Genomic DNA, 16,479 nt, shown 5'->3' with positions numbered 1-16,479 from the left:
AATTACCAATCATGCACAAAGATTGATCATTCTCAAAAGAATTCAAATGCAGTTAACCAAAAAATTTCTTCTAAGCTTTAATATGACAGTTTATATAAAAGATTTCAATACAAACTTTCTATCAAAAATCAATGAATTATTTTGATGAAATAAATATCAGCCGTATTAAGAACAATATATTAAAGTCAAAATTAAACTGATATAGTACCGGGTGTATGACTTTGCTTATCAGCTTTAGTTAATGCCAATACCAAACAGATGATAAATGCATTTTCACTTTTTTGCATTTTTCCTTTAAAATGTTATCTACTCAAAATATAAAATTTAATACTGAAAGACATCTTAATTTTAAATTCATCAATAATCTGCCTTACTAATACTAATTTAGATTTTAAATTCAATTATGACTTATATTAATGTTTTTAACTTCTTTTTCTATAAACTTAAGCTAATTTATAAAGGGCAAAGGGAAATAAGCACAACTGAACAAAAAGATCATATCATAATGGCAGTGTTAATTTAGGAAATAAACCCACTCTCTTGAAAAATGCATTATATGTATATAATATAAAGACAAATACATACCGACAGGCAAACTCGCTAAAAATGGTTGTTGTCTGACTCTGGCCGCCATATCGTCGGGAATTTCCTGCCTCACTGGCTGTTCAGTCTGTAGAATTAAATGAAACTTTTAATCCTCCTATTGAATGATACACAAATCACAACACACCACAATTATTTCCCTGTATCTAACACACTATGTTCACAAATAATATGTTAATGCCTTTATTTCATCATGAAAAATAAGATCCTTAATTTGTACAAATAACTACACCTTACTTCAAGTTACGGAATTCATTTTTAACTTAAATCAAAAATATGTAATAGTACACTGAATAACAAATAAAATGCCTTTTTTCAATATATAGCACAATAAATCCTTTTCAAGCTTTTCCAGTTTTTTTTAAAACAGAATGCAAATATGTTTTCAGCTCAGTCTGATCAAATATATTGTTCACACTTTCGGCTTATAAATCTTTAGTCCCTTTAACTAATCCAAACATAATTCAAACGTATAAACCTAATGTCTTTAAAGTAGCAAATATAATCAAGATAAATTTAATCCGCAATTTAAATCTAAAACATGTAATTCACTTTTGAAACTAAATTGTTCTGTATTACAAATCAATAAAATCATCGAAAACAATTCTTCACTTTCAGGTTACATTCTTGTACCAAACTGTAATGGTCCTAAAAATAACTTTTTAAAATCAGTTCTTTAAACAAAAATTTGTACTTCTGCCAACAGCCTAATTTCTTTAAAGAAATCCAAGACGGAAAAGTTAAACAACTGGTGAAAAGAAGTAGAATATGGCCTAGCTTTGTGAATGAGGGTTCCCGCGAAGGTCAACGATTCCACAGTATATGACGTTACAGGTAGACCGTTTATCTACTGTCAATATCGGTAATCAATCAATAGACATGAATTATACATACATTTCCTTTTAAGTTTACCTACGTATAATCTGCCTGTGTTTGGATCTGTTTATTCGTTACATGAATATATAGTACTGATAAACAACTATCAAGAATGTATTTAACACTGGTAGTACGGTGTACTTATATTGATCTGTTTTATTGACAAAACTGACAATCGGATACCTGAAATAACACTGAGACAATTTGTCAATAAACAATATAACATAATTATTATTTATCCTTAAGAAATGGTAGAACAGGAACATGTGCCAAGTTTCAAAAGGACAAACTTCTTTTGTACTGTCCACTTTATTTTTTATCTACTTAAAAACTTTTAACCTAAAGTCCCTTTTTTTAACTTAACTGTAATTTCCTTCACAAAAACACATGGAACAATGTCTCAAGAATATCTTTTTCTTCAGAATGATGAATAAATAAAATGTCCCAGTCTATTGAAACTATGGACATAATGTAAAATAGTTATTGTCAATATTTTTTTCTTCCTTGAAAACGACCAAGAGGTAGCTTTTCTTTAAATGTCTATTTTTTATTGTTTAATCTGTAGAAAACTAACTTGAAGATTTACAAGGATGAAGACAAATTGTATTTTAAAGTAGCTTAAGATTAAACTGTACAAACATTAACCATAATATTTCCATGTAGCTATGGCAAAAAGCACTTGAAATGGAATTTGAAATAGCTATAACATTCAAAATAAAGGGGAAAAAATAAAAGCTGTAAAAATTTGCAAAAAGAAAAAAGGAGCCCCCAAACTGGGACCATGCAATCAAATTGCTGAAACTAACAAGTCTGGCCATAATTCAATATAAAATAGGTGACTGTTTGCTGAAGTTTCAACATCAATTCAAAGGGGCACAACTCTTAAAGGCTAAAATCAGTTGCTTTGCCTATGTAATAATTACACAGTAAGTTCCCTTCATAAAAGAAATAATAAACAGATCTGACAATTATTGTCTCTTTTTTTGGAATATCACCCTGATCAATTTAATTAACCCCACTTATATTTATTAAGTGAAAAGCAAGAAAAACACAAATTTCTGAGAGTTTCAGATCTGGCTTATGTTGCATGCTCTTCCATTACAAGTAATGCTACTCGTGAAGATACTTATAGGTAAGTAGAAGGACTTATGCATTTAGTACAATCTACAGTGAGGAACATCATTGTATGTGAACAGTTAAATAATTATTTTTATATGATGGTGTGCAGTTATTATAAAGTTCAATAGCGGACCATTTTGTGATGACACGCAAGCGTGACTGTGATAACTGGCAGCTGATAACTGGCCAATTAAATTTCATTTTTCACAACTACCTCTTACCTCATTAATTTTAGCAACCTAGTGCAAATAAAACACACATGTAAGCAGAAAGATACAATTGTGTGATACTGCATAGAAAAATCTAAAAATAAAGGAAATTTGCATCTTTATAAAAGCAGAGTTATTCATTTCAAATTTTGTTAAATGTTCCTAGTAAATTTATCTCTACAGGGCAACAACTTCCACACAACAAACATATTTCTGTCTTCTCAATGAGATTGCAGTTATGTAAAATTACAATCATATTTGAAAAGATTCTTAACAAAACTGAAGTCTGTGTATACATAAGCTTCATTCTGTTTTAAGGTAGCTCTGCACGTTTGATAAAACTTAAGTAATGGCATAATGTCATTAAATTATTTATCAAGCCTGCATGGACTTGGCATACGTAAATGAAAATCATTTAATGAACTAAAGGCACCCTGTGAGTAAATTTATTAAAACAGCAACATTTGTATCTTTCTAAAGATAAAATATCATATCAAAATGTTTGGCATGTTATATAATTCAAAATAATGGAATAAGTGGATCATGGGCAAAAATCTCAAAAGCAAGCAAACAGACGTATATATTTTATTTCACCATATTATGTATCATAAGTTTATATTTGCGACTGTGAAATAATTCATTAAAATGTACATTGTACAAAAATTTCTTTTCATGAAAATATTAACAAAATTGTGATTTTCCCATTGACTCCAATTATGAAAACTCTTTTTTTATTTGCCAAAAGTTTATTCTAAAGTTTTGAAAAATTGGGGTTTAATCAATTTCTATATAGTAGAAATATTTTGTCCCAAACATGCAGAACTACCTTAAGCAATTATGACAGAAATTAATTCATATATATTTTCCAGCTTTAATGACAGTCCTGAAGATCAAAGAAGCACCAACCAGCAGTATTTCAGGCACAAGTTGGCAACTGGACAGAACCAACATTCTTCTGCAAACTGCTTGCTAGCTACCTCAATGCTGGCACCAGGGTACCAATATTTATACGATTTCCAGATAACAGAAAATGTCACTCATCAGTCATTATTAAAAAGATTCTTAGATCTTGCTATTCTCTTTCCATATCTACAATTCAAATACAAATACCATGTCCCTAATATGTCTCAAAAACACAAACCACTTCCCTAATATACTAAAAATGCAGATACCCTTTCCCAAATACGTCTTAAATACACATACATTTTTCCTAATACACCTCAAATGCAGATACCCCTTTCCTTGTACATCTCAAATACAGAAATCCTTTCCCTCAAACATCTCACAAGCACATGCACTGTCCTTACCATACCTTAAATGCAAATACCCTTTCCCTAATACATGTCAGTTATGGACCTAGGACTGAGCCCAAAACTATTGTATCTTATTCTTTATTTATATACACTTAAAGTAGCTCTGTGCTCAGCCCTGGACTGACACCCTTTCCACACTATATCTCAAATAAAGATAACTTTTCCTAACACCTTAAAACACAGATACCCTTTCCAACATTTCCAATTCAGAAACTCCTTCAAACATCCCAAAAATACATATATCCTTTCCCCAATACACCACAAATAAACACACCCTTCCAAAATACAGTTCAAATATACATACTTCTTCCCAAATATATCTGCATTACACATACCCTTCCCCAATAACCTCAAATACACCATACTTGCGGCTTACCTCAAAGCTTATAGCCTTTTGCTACAGTATTTCAAATATCACAGTGTTATATAAGCTTAACCATTAGCCCAGTAATTGTGCCTTTGCGACCAGTGCAGACCAAGATCAGCCTGCATGTCCTTGCAGGCTGATCATGGTCTACACTGTTCGCTATTCAGTCAGTAAATTTTTAGTGATACCCTTCAAACAACAAGAGCTGTCAGTTGACAGCGTGCTCGACTATTCTCAGTGCTTGATAGTATAATATAAGCTGTGAGTAAAACTTTAACATTATAATAAGCATATTCTAAGTCGAAAAGGGGACACAATTCAGTCAAAATGCTTGATAGAGTTGCCTCCTCCTTTTTACAGACTGAGGTCATGATGGTAAACAAGTATGCAAAATATGAAAGCAATATCTCAATGGACTTTGAAAATATTTGGGGTGGTACGCAAACTTTAACATTACAATAAGCATATTCTACTTTAACATTACAATAAGCATATTCTAAGTCAAAAAGGGGCCATAATTCAGTCAAAATGCCTGATAGAGTTGCCTCCTCCTTTTTACAGACTGGGGTTATGATGGTAAACAAGTATGCAAAATATGAAAGCAATATCTCAATGTACTTTGAAAATATTTGGGGTGGTACGCAAACTTTAACATTTGTGTGACGCTAACGCTAACGTCCACGCTCACCCTAACGCCGATGCTGGAGCGAGTAGGATAGCTCCCCTATTTTTCGAATAGTTGAGCTAATAAATGGTACTGCTCAAGTTGAATGATAGACCAGGCCATTTTAGAAATTTAGCAGGGTATAGGTTAACAAACAATGCCTTTTGTTACTGACATTGCAGTAAAAATCTTTCTCCACTGAGTTGGCTTAGTATAATGTACAGGTTAGCATACCAGACTACAAAATACAACTTGACAACAGTGAATTTACAACAGCTATAACTACCTTGCTACAAGATAACTCAGCTACACTAGTATCCTGAATTAAACAAAAGTTCTCAAATGTCATAATTATTATGATTGTGACCAAGACTTGTGTAAACCAATTTTCATATTGCCAATAAGTAAATGTAAACAATAACAGGGCCTCACTCACCTGAGCTTCACAGCTCAAATAGGTAACAATTTTGATGGAGTATAATCTAAGAAATATTTCTGCCAAAATATTCTAATCCCATACAAGGAAAGTTTTACCCATCCACAGCAGCCCGACTATTTTTGACATAGGTAAACTGCTTTCACAATTTAAGCAGATCATCACCAAACGAACTCTTCTATGAAAATATTTCAAAATTGGACCAATTCTTTTGGAGAAAATGCCATTTAAAAATTTCTCTATTTTCAACTAAGACTCCATTTTTATTTATTTGTTTATGTTTTTTTTTTTTTGATCGATCAGAAAAATCTGAACACTTTTGGCACAGGATCAGTTTAAAATCTGGTCGGTAGTTTCACACATATATGTAGGGAATTTGGCAGATTTAACAATATTGGTAGTGGGTCTCTCAAAGCACTTTCCTATGAAATTAATTCAAAATCTTATTAGCAGTTTCTGACACCATGACTATTAAAGTTTTCTTTATATATATAAAGGGAAAAGTGTCAATGTCATCTGGTGCCCTTGTTTTTGACCAATCAAAATAACTTAAATTCTTTTAAGAGGTCACCCAAGGAATATTTGTGTGAAATTATTCTAAAATGGAGAAAGTAGTTTCTGACAAAACAATATCTAAAGCTTCCACTTATATACATATAAAGAAAATTAACCATGCCCTCTGGTGGCAAGTATTTTTACAAACCAGAAAAAAAATCTAAACAATCTTGGTAAAGGGCCACAAATGGAACAATTGTGTGAAATTGTTCTTAAATTGGGCTAGCAGTTTCTGACAAGATTTTAAAAGTGACATGGCAACCTGAATTCAGAACTGCAATAGATTTCTTCAAAGAGGACCACTCAAAAAACATTCCTGTGAAGTTTGGTTGATATTAGCTCAGTGATTTAGGAGGAGATATCATCTGAAGTCAATTGACCGACCAGATAGATGGGCATCAGACAGATGGTGAATGGTCATAACAGCCCAATCTGAGCACTATGTGCTAAGGTAATAAATGCAGCAATGTCAAGAAACTAAGTTTTCAACAATAGTCAATTGATCTTTAGTTTAGGTATTCAAATAGACTTGCTATACACCAAGTTTGGTGAAAATATACATTATCCTTGAATGACTTGTATGATCAAAGTAAAAGAACCCATTGTTCTTTCTGCATTATCAACATCATTAGTGGCACCAACAAGAGAGTGTGCAGGATGATAAATAAATGTGAAGGAACTGCAGAAGGCCATACAAACTTTTAAAGCCCCCACCAAACTACATTCTTACACATTCTTAAAGCCCTTACAAATATTGCCGACATTATGCTTATATTCTCAAAGCATAAAAGTGAAAAGTAAATGTCTCTTACTAATGTGTTTGTTTTATTTGTAACTTCAGAGGAGGACAAGTGTCATATTTTAGCAAAAAAACCTCTCCCAAATCCGTGCACTGATGAACCTCATGTTTAATCAAGAACCAACCTTTTGTTTGAATTAATTCTAAGATTTGATTTAATCCTTTATGAGTAATATAATACAGTATAACAAGCAACATAAATCTACATTTTTCAAACGAAAAAAAAAAAACAAAAACAAAAGACGCAATTTACCAGTTGACTGTATTCCTGTTCTCTTCTAACCTCTGGGTTAAGCCAATTATCATCATTTAAAATTCCACCTTGATTTTGGATTCTGAATTCGTCATCAAAGCGAACTTTCCTACAACCCAGGAGGGAAGGTAAAGAAAAATGTGCAGGTAGATTATATAAGCACTCTTCTATAAACTGCACACATGCTGCATAGTTTCTATAGAACATCACTCAAACTTCAGTACTCATCAGTTTTCTTTTATGAAGGTTAATGTAATTTTGTTGTTGTTGTGTCTTTAGTTGGGTTTTGAGTCGATGACACAATTTCAGTGAAATGGTGTCTTTTCCAGCTTTCTGTGGTGGAGAAGACCCCAGGTGCCCCTCCTGACATCATTGTAGGCATGGGTGGGCAACTGGGTGGAACCCTCAACCTTCCGTAAGTCAACTAGAACACTTCCTCCCATAAAGAATTCTACACCCAAAGCAAGCTTTGAACCAATATTAGCAACAGGAAAGTGATCTAAGTCAGTAACCTTGACCACACAGCCACTGAGGCCCCGGTTTATGCAAAATATGAGGTTTCAAGCCAACAGCGCTGAGGAACAAGCCACTTGACGTCAGTAATCATTACTACTTGGCCTTGGAGGCCTCTTCCCACCCCAAAAAATATTCATTTGCAAAAGATCTTCTATAGACACTTACAGCATTATCTACCAAAACTTTATGTGAGCTTTCAATTCCATCTGACACTTGGAGAACAAAATTTCTTTTTCTGAAAAGACCTTTTTATTCTTAATGGTCATAATTACTATTTTCTTCCGAATTCAATTTACTTAAGACGAATTCAATTTACTTAAGACGGGTAAATATAACTAGGCCTATATGAAATCATATATTAAGACAAATTTGAAGGCAGTCACAAAAAGTTTTGGTTGTATGAAAAAATCGCACTAAGGTATAATTCAGATAACTGAACACTGTCTTAAGCTGTCAGCTGAACCTGTAACTAAAACTTAGCAAAATTAAAAGAAAGTACATGGGTGTTTTAATTAAAGACAATACATACATGTTTGATAACAGAACTGAAAACTGATAACTTGTAGTCTGTCCAAGCAAGGGGCATCCAAAACACTAATATTAAATTTGTTTTCCTTATTAAAAGATTTTTGTTTTAGTAAAACAAGAAAAAGTTAACCAACTGATTAGACTGCAATTTTAACTGCAGTCAAGAGAGAGTTTTACTGGACAGAATTCAAGTTTCAAATATATATATGTAAATGATTTCAACAAGACATTTTGTGTCTTCCTAGAACAAACTTTGTACAATATAAGGTAAAACGTGATTGCCTTCAGATGTTTCCCTACCAAAACCAAACTTGCATATACAAAACTTTTTATCAGTGTTCTAAATTGCCTACGTTTTTATGAAGAAACATTCCAAAATGTCTTGTCTTAGATGAGATGTCAACATGTATAAACACACGCACACATGTACAACACTGAAACAATCATAAAATGTAAAACAAGATAAATTCTATAGCTAGATGTTATTACATTAACTGTAAGACTGTCAAAATCTTTGCTGAGGTCTAGAAGTTTCTGACGTCTTTCCGTGAAATCTGTATCAGAATGCGGCCTCTGCTTCGAAGTAGACGATTTATCTCCCTTGGTCCTAGTGACGCACAATGTGAGTGACAAAAACATGCATTTATCACAAATAAATATCAAAACAACATAATGTTAAAGTTCATTTTCTACCACATTATTAATGTGTATATTTTCATGTTAGCGGCAACATTTCTACTTATCTAGTAAAAAACATAATATCGTCAAGAAATTTGGAACAATTTTTTAATTTTATTTTTACATGTTCAATAGTTTGACTTTTTTATTTAATGAATGACAAGATTCAAAGGCAGAATTAAATCCAAACAGATCCAAAACTGACTTCCAATTCTAAAACACCCAAGAAACCTTGAGCATACACAATTAACTGCTCATTTTTAACATTCTTTAAAATATAAAATCAAATATTGTGTTAAAAGGCATTTGTTCATTTAAATATATTTTTTCATCAAGTCTAGCAGCTTCTCTTATCACTAATAGTGGCACTGTTTTTAACAACTTACCTTGATTCAAATTCTTTATCAAGCTCTCTATCACGGAAATCATTCTGAAGGTAAACACAGAAGTATGTTATCACAATCCTATCAAAAACATTCTCTCTTTATATTCTTCAGAGAGCTGTGATATTTGAAAGTTTTTGTCCAATTAACTTTCAAGGATTTTACATTGAAAAATGGTTTTGAACAGGATGAACATGCAACCATGATTTATTCTTAAACTTCTTAAACCCTAACATAAATAATTGAAAACAAAGCAAAACATCAAAACTCTAATTTTTAAGATGACATACTTCGAAAAGAAGCTTACGCCACAGCTTTATGCTACAGCACTAGAGAAGAACCACTTTCAACACATTTTCTCTGTGCTACATAAAACTAGTCAGAAAATATATGCAGCTTTCAGAGAAAAATCTAATCCATTTTGTTTTGCTGTGGCAAAGACTCATGTCAATGATTCCGCTGTCAGAAAAATGTCTTATCAGCATAAAAGATGTCATTTACATTGTGGACTGAACTGTTACTTGTAACTTCATAACATAATAAAGTTTATGATGAGATATTTCTGCATTAATACTAGTTCATAATGTTACATTTACCTGTAATCTGTTTATAGCACCTTCACTAGCATACCGTCTAATACCTGCATCTGCAGGCCCATAGTCGTCATCTTGCCTGTAATATAGAAACAAACTGAATTAGAGCAATATATAAATCATAACCTTTACACATCTTCTTTACAGATATAGCAGTCTTTCAACTGAAAATCAGGATATAGTAGCTTTCAACTATCTCACTTGGAGAAGCTGAACAACTGTTTCCATTTTGAAGTATTTTCTACACAAGACATACGTACTGGTAAACTGACAAAAAAATGACACTTTATCCATAGTTTAGGACAAGTTCTGTTAATTTCATTGGTAGTTTTGAATTCAACAAATATATCTAAAATGGAAAGTAAGCATATGGACATTTTATCAAATGGAAAATATTTCAATGGACATGGCCTTTTTAACCTTTTGAAAATAAACAGGTCTTTACAGAGACGAATAGTGAACAGTGCAAACATGATCAGGCTGCATGTCTGTGCAGGCTGCTCTTGGTCTGCATTGGTCACAAACTTAAGGCAAAATCACTTGCCTCCAGCAGGCTAAAGGTTAATATGAAAATACTTATTACAACTTATAAGTTGATTCAACCAATGAACTTTTTGACTGTACAAAAATCTTCAGTATTAAAATGCAATATGAAATACCTTCTCAATGCCTCTTCTCGTCTCTTCTGTTCTAAGATTTCTTCGTAAGTCGGTGTTGCCCATCCTTTCCTCGCTCCTCCCTGCTGAAAATAGAAACCATCCACCATTTAATTACACTAGTGAGATGCTAAGAATTTTTAATAAAACTTTGAAATCCAATTATTTTAATGCATACCATACTAATTGTAAGTAGTGATAACTCCTAATACTTAATCATTAACAGCTAATAAGCTACACAGCTAAGCAATGCATTAATAAACAATCAATATTTTCTCTGCTGTTTGATTATTATGAAACAGACAAGAATATCTATCTTAGCTTTTATAGCAACATGTTGGTGTAAATTTTTTAAGTTTTGAAAAAAGATTTGAATAACTCAATATAAATCGATTTACATGTAAAATAAAAACTTCTGGCTAAAAATGAAAATGATTAAAAATTCATTTAAAATTCACATATAGATAATTGTACAAGTAATCAATATATTTATTGTTTATTTTGTTTGAACTTGTTCTCCAGAGATGCATTATCTTGATTTAACATCTGTATCAGGCAATAAAAACAATAATTCTACAATCAATGAAAGAATGGTTTTAAAAGTATGGTTATTTCAAACCAAGACAAAAATAAAGTAAATTCATATGAACTAAATGTCTGAAATCACTATATGTAATACAATGATAATGCACAATGAAGTAATGACATAAATATGCTAGAAGACATTTTTTTGATACATTGAAAGCTTCATCTGGTTTAGAAATTTCATAAAATAGTCATAACGTAACAGTACCTGGATCTGCAATGTTTTATTTGGCTCGAGTGGATTTTGCCAGGCCTGGATACATTGAGATGCTTCAGCAGACTGTGACCCAACCTGGCAAAATCCACAACAGCTAAACACATCACTGCAGATCATAGTACTTTTTTCATGACCCTTTTATTACATACCAGAACCCATTTGTAGAGTTACATTAACTAAAATGACTAAAAGTTTAGAAACATTTAGCTAGAACTTGTCTGAAACAGTGAACATTTTGATGCATGGAACATTGAGATGCCATCACTGCATCATTTGACCAATGTAGAGCAGATGGCATAATAAGTTTTTTGACAACAAATATATTTACTTTTTTTTTCTCATTCTGTTTAGCACGAAATTTTATACCTTTTTCCCCCATTTATTTTTATTTCAAAACAAAAAGTAGTAATTAACATTTGAGCCGTGCCATGAGAAAACCAACATAGTGGGTTTGCGACCAGCATGGATCCAGACCAGCCTGCGCATCCGCGCAGTCTGGTCAGGATCCATGCTGTTCGCTAACAGTTTCTCTAATTCCATTAGGCTTTGAAAGCGAACAGCATGGATCCTGACCAGACTGCGCGGATGCGCAGGCTGGTCTGGATCCATGCTGGTCGCAAACCCACTATGTTGGTTTTCTCATGGCACAGCTCATTTTATCCTGATTCAGATTTGCAGAAGTTACACTGATAGGACTTTTACTACAATACTGTACTTTCTGGGTATACCTATAACCAAAACTAAAAAGCCCGAACCAAAACATTCAATCACAATACTGAGTTTCTGCTTATAACAAAGGCTATTGATTATGCATTAGTACGAACAGAAACTACAGAGTAGCTACAGTTAAACCTGTCTTAGCAGCCATCTGTATTAAGCAGCCATTTGCATTGAGCAGCCTGTCAGCTTTATTCTCAAACTGAAATTTTGTATGAATCTCAATTTGTATTAAACAGCCACTTGCCTTAAGCAGCCAGACTGTGGCACACTTGACTGACTGCTTGATACAGGTTTTACTGTAGTCTGTTTATCAAACAGTTAAGGACTCGGAAGACTACAATTTACTGATACAAGCCTCCTTCACTTATTTGTTTGTTTCTTTCTTTGACATGGGGTTAATTTTGTTTTGTCTGTAGAATTTTACTTATGTAACTGTTATCAGTTATTGTAACCACTATTCCTGGATTCCATACCAGGTCTTAACTTGTTCTCTGCAAGTAACAGACAACTTCTCCACAAGAGCCAGAAGTGGAGGATGACATCAGATACATTGTCTTCCATTCAACTGTCAGTGGAAACATGTGCCTCTCCAGGGAATGGAACTCTTGACCTTTTTAATATATACCAATTTCAAAGTGCTGTGCTCTAACTACTCGCCTAATCAACACCCAAGAAAGAAGCAAGTGTGGATGTCACCCATGATGGGAGCATGCCCTAAGGGTTAGTTATCAAGAAAGCAGTATAGAGACATTTGACAAACATGTATTTGAAGAAAAAGGAAGGAAAATTAAATGGTAACATGAGCTAATGAAAAATTAGTTTCTTTTTATTTCTTTTCTTTTCTTTTTTTAATAATGTATTCTGTAAATTGTGTCCTGTAAAAGCATCGATTCAATAAATTATATCATTATGCCTGGACTGAAGTCACCAGAAGACATTCTAAATTTATCAGATAGGAATCTGACATGTCAATAGAACCTGCATAACTGAAACGGAGAAATTTTGTCAACTTTAATATCACTGGTGAAAACTTGTTTAAGGATCTTTGTAGAATAATGCTGTTACTAATAACAGGGAGTAAAATGATGTTGTTACTAGTAACAGGGAGTAGAATGATGTTGTTGCTAGTAACAGGGAGTAGAATGATGTTTGCTAACAACAGGGAGTAAAATGAAGGCGTTGCTAACAACAAGGAGTAGAATGATGTCGTTGCTAACAACAGGGAGTAGAATGATGCTGTTACTAATAACAGGGAGTAGAATGATGTTGTTACTAATAACAGGGATACTGCAAAGAAAGAAGCTAAACACACCCATCTAAATTGTCTTCTGCTCAGCCCACAGCTTCCTCCTCAAACAAAATATAACTTGATGGACGAAAGCAAAAGAAGTCTATCTTCTTTATCAATATGCAGTTAGACCTCTTTGGCTCTCATTCCTTGAGCTTCTTAACCAAAGCAGTACAGTTCACAAAACATAAATAATTAGTAAACAAATTTGTTAGACCAACAAACTATAAACAATCAGTAAACAAACATGTTAGATCTACAAAAGATAAACAATTAGTAAACAAACACGTAAGAATGAAAACTGAAGTAGGGCATATAAGTTATCCACACCAATTGAAGCACCAATTATACACACAAGACTCACTTTCTGTCTTAACATTTCATTGTATTCTTTATTTCTTTCCTGCATTTTTCTTTTCTGAAATCAAGTTTTTGATAAACAAAATGAATTTCAGCACAAGACAATCTGTGAAATTTGTTCATCATTAAAACAGCACCAACTACTCTGGTTCAGCATTTAAGATTTTTCATCCTATATTATCATATGGGTCTTTATGTTATTTTGCAAGAAAAAGATTTAGTCAGTCATAAGAAGAAAAAACATTAGTTATGGTCAGTCATAAAAAAAGTTTTAGCCAGTCATATAATGATAGATAAACAATTTTTAACTAGTTACTAACTTCTAAACTTGTCACTATTTAACAACTACAGTAAACATGCAAAACAAATGAGCCGCGCCATGGGAAAACCAACATAGTGGGTATGCGACCAGCATGGATCCAGACCAGCCTGCGCATCCGCGCAGTCTGGTCAGGCTCCATGCTGTTCGCTTTTAAAGCCTATTGGAATTGGAGAAACTGTTAGCGAACAGCATGGATCCTGACCAGACTGCGCGGATGCGCAGGCTGGTCTGGATCCATGCTGGTCGCACACCCACTATGTTGGTTTTCTCATGGCACGGCTCAAATAATTGTAAAAGTGTGAAATTTAATAGAATTCAGTAGTAGTAGTCTTTTTTCCTAAGAAATTCTACCACCTTTGTTTGAATGAATTTCCTTAAAGTAAAAATATTAAAAATAAAAGTGAAAAATACACATAAAAAAAGAAGTGATATCTCGAGTCATTTCAACTTACTTCAGCAGAATCGCTGTAATGTAAGCCTGGCAGTGTAGCAAAGTCCTTTTCTTTACCCTATAGTTCATGAAGTGAAATAAATATTTGATAATAAACTCTTTGATCTGGACATTTAATTCAGTTAGAAATATTTAGGAAAGTCAAATATGTTTCCAAACTTTACCTACGAAAGGGTATGCTATTTGTAAAGACATAAACCATACCATAATTGCAAAATAAAAGTGACTCATTTACCATTCTGTATTCAGTGGCAAAAGAGACAGACATGAGGTCAACAGCAAATTGCCAAATACAATCAATGAGCAGATATTCTGAGGTAAACAATGTGCAAACTTGTAAACAAGTTTTTAAAGAGATGCATTTATTGTGACCACACATTTTTTTTTTTCATTCTGACATATGAATATGCAAACTGACAGGGTAGGTTCTTAGATATGCTTGCATGATTACAATTATGATATATGCTGGCAGGTTCAACTCTACATTCAGACATAATCTAGCACGGATAGCCTTAATTTCTACATTCTGCTATTATCTAATGCAAATTGTTCCAAACAGCTAAAATTCCAATACATCTAAACAGTACTTATTTCAAGACTAAATATTAAGGAATTCTAATGAATCTAGAAGTACAATGATTTTAAATATATAAAGTGCTAGAAGTTACCCTGGGACTGATTCTAGGAGATGACGGCTCACTATGCCTCTGAAAATAATAACAAAGATGCAATTAGACATATTACAGAAGTAAATTTAATTGCTACATTGAACTTTGGTACAGTTATGAAGTTCTCATCAAGTAAATAGTAAATATAAAATACTGAATAGCATCTGCCCCTGCATTTAATAATAATAATGAAGAACATGTCATTTTTCTATATTTTTTGCTTCCAACGAATTGAACAAAATATTTACTTAAAAAAAATGACAACAATAGAAGCATGATACAAAATTCAGCTTAAGGTTACAAACTTATAAATTCACCATCTAATTTTAAATTCATCATTTGATTTAACTGACATTATAGTATATTATTTTAAATTTAGTGAACTATATGGCCATGCTATTTTCATAATAACAATAAATGTCATGCATATCTGCAAAGCATGTCTGCTTCTACTGATGGTTATTTGGAGGTTCTGTAAGATTTTGACTAAAAAATTAAAAATATTATTAACACATCACATTCTACATTATTTCAGCAGCTTAAAATTTTTGTTTTATATGTCATTGACCTTTCATCACTTTCAATGCTATTCTTTTTGTCATTTTTTTTTGACAACGGCAAATGCCAAATACAATACAAAACCGATAAACTTCTTGTTTAATAGTCATGAACTATTACTGTTGTTAATGCAGGTAATGAGAAAAGTGGACCCAAAATAACAACTGGTAATATCTGTGTATATATTTGGAATACATGGTTCTCAGACAATAGTTACCTTCGACTTGGACATTTCCATTTACTACTAGTACCAGTGGAAAATTCTTACATTCCCCTATTAGGTCAGAAATGTGGAAATCCCATACAATGAAAAAAGCTATCATACAAAAATTACTGACTGTAATTATGGGTCCTCTGCCTTGAGTTAAATGTTTAATATAACCTCTTTCCCAGCCTGCCATAATAATGCTGCTATGATATTAAAACCGCCAAAAATGAAATACATTTGTTTTTATGCCTTTTAAAATAGAAAATTTCACTCACACGTGCATCTCCAGGTTTTTTGTTATCAAATCTATGTGCATCTTTCCATTTTTTTTCTTGTAAGAATTCATTGTATTCTTCATTTCTAGTCTTCAATTTCCTTGCCTACAACATACAAAGCTTTCTACAGCTTACAGTCACTTCTATAAATGCAGCTTGCAGTGCACATGCAAATGTAGATAGATTATGTTACAGTCAAAATCTGATGTGCTGAGATAACAATTTACAAGCAAAATAAATGTTTACGTTTTTTTTATAAGTTATGTACTTAATTCAAAA

General features: G+C 32.7%; 1 protein-coding gene across 1 annotated transcript in view; it reads right to left on the bottom strand.

The window, feature by feature from the left end:
* The window catches only part of LOC123524871 (trichohyalin-like), a 151,901-nt gene that overhangs the window by 84,739 nt on the left and 50,683 nt on the right, over positions 1-16,479 (bottom strand). The window contains exons 16-25 of the mRNA XM_053539697.1: positions 16,201-16,305; positions 15,160-15,198; positions 14,493-14,549; positions 13,723-13,776; positions 10,552-10,634; positions 9,896-9,971; positions 9,303-9,346; positions 7,195-7,303; positions 5,438-5,470; positions 586-670 (exon numbers count right to left, since the gene is read on the bottom strand). Coding sequence (XP_053395672.1) covers positions 586-670; positions 5,438-5,470; positions 7,195-7,303; positions 9,303-9,346; positions 9,896-9,971; positions 10,552-10,634; positions 13,723-13,776; positions 14,493-14,549; positions 15,160-15,198; positions 16,201-16,305 — 685 coding nt within the window. The remainder of the gene's footprint in view (positions 1-585; positions 671-5,437; positions 5,471-7,194; positions 7,304-9,302; positions 9,347-9,895; positions 9,972-10,551; positions 10,635-13,722; positions 13,777-14,492; positions 14,550-15,159; positions 15,199-16,200; positions 16,306-16,479) is intronic.

Source organism: Mercenaria mercenaria, chromosome 3 (assembly GCF_021730395.1).
Source record: "Mercenaria mercenaria strain notata chromosome 3, MADL_Memer_1, whole genome shotgun sequence".
Taxonomy (NCBI): domain Eukaryota; kingdom Metazoa; phylum Mollusca; class Bivalvia; order Venerida; family Veneridae; genus Mercenaria; species Mercenaria mercenaria.
This window is presented reverse-complemented; position numbering and strand designations above follow the sequence as displayed.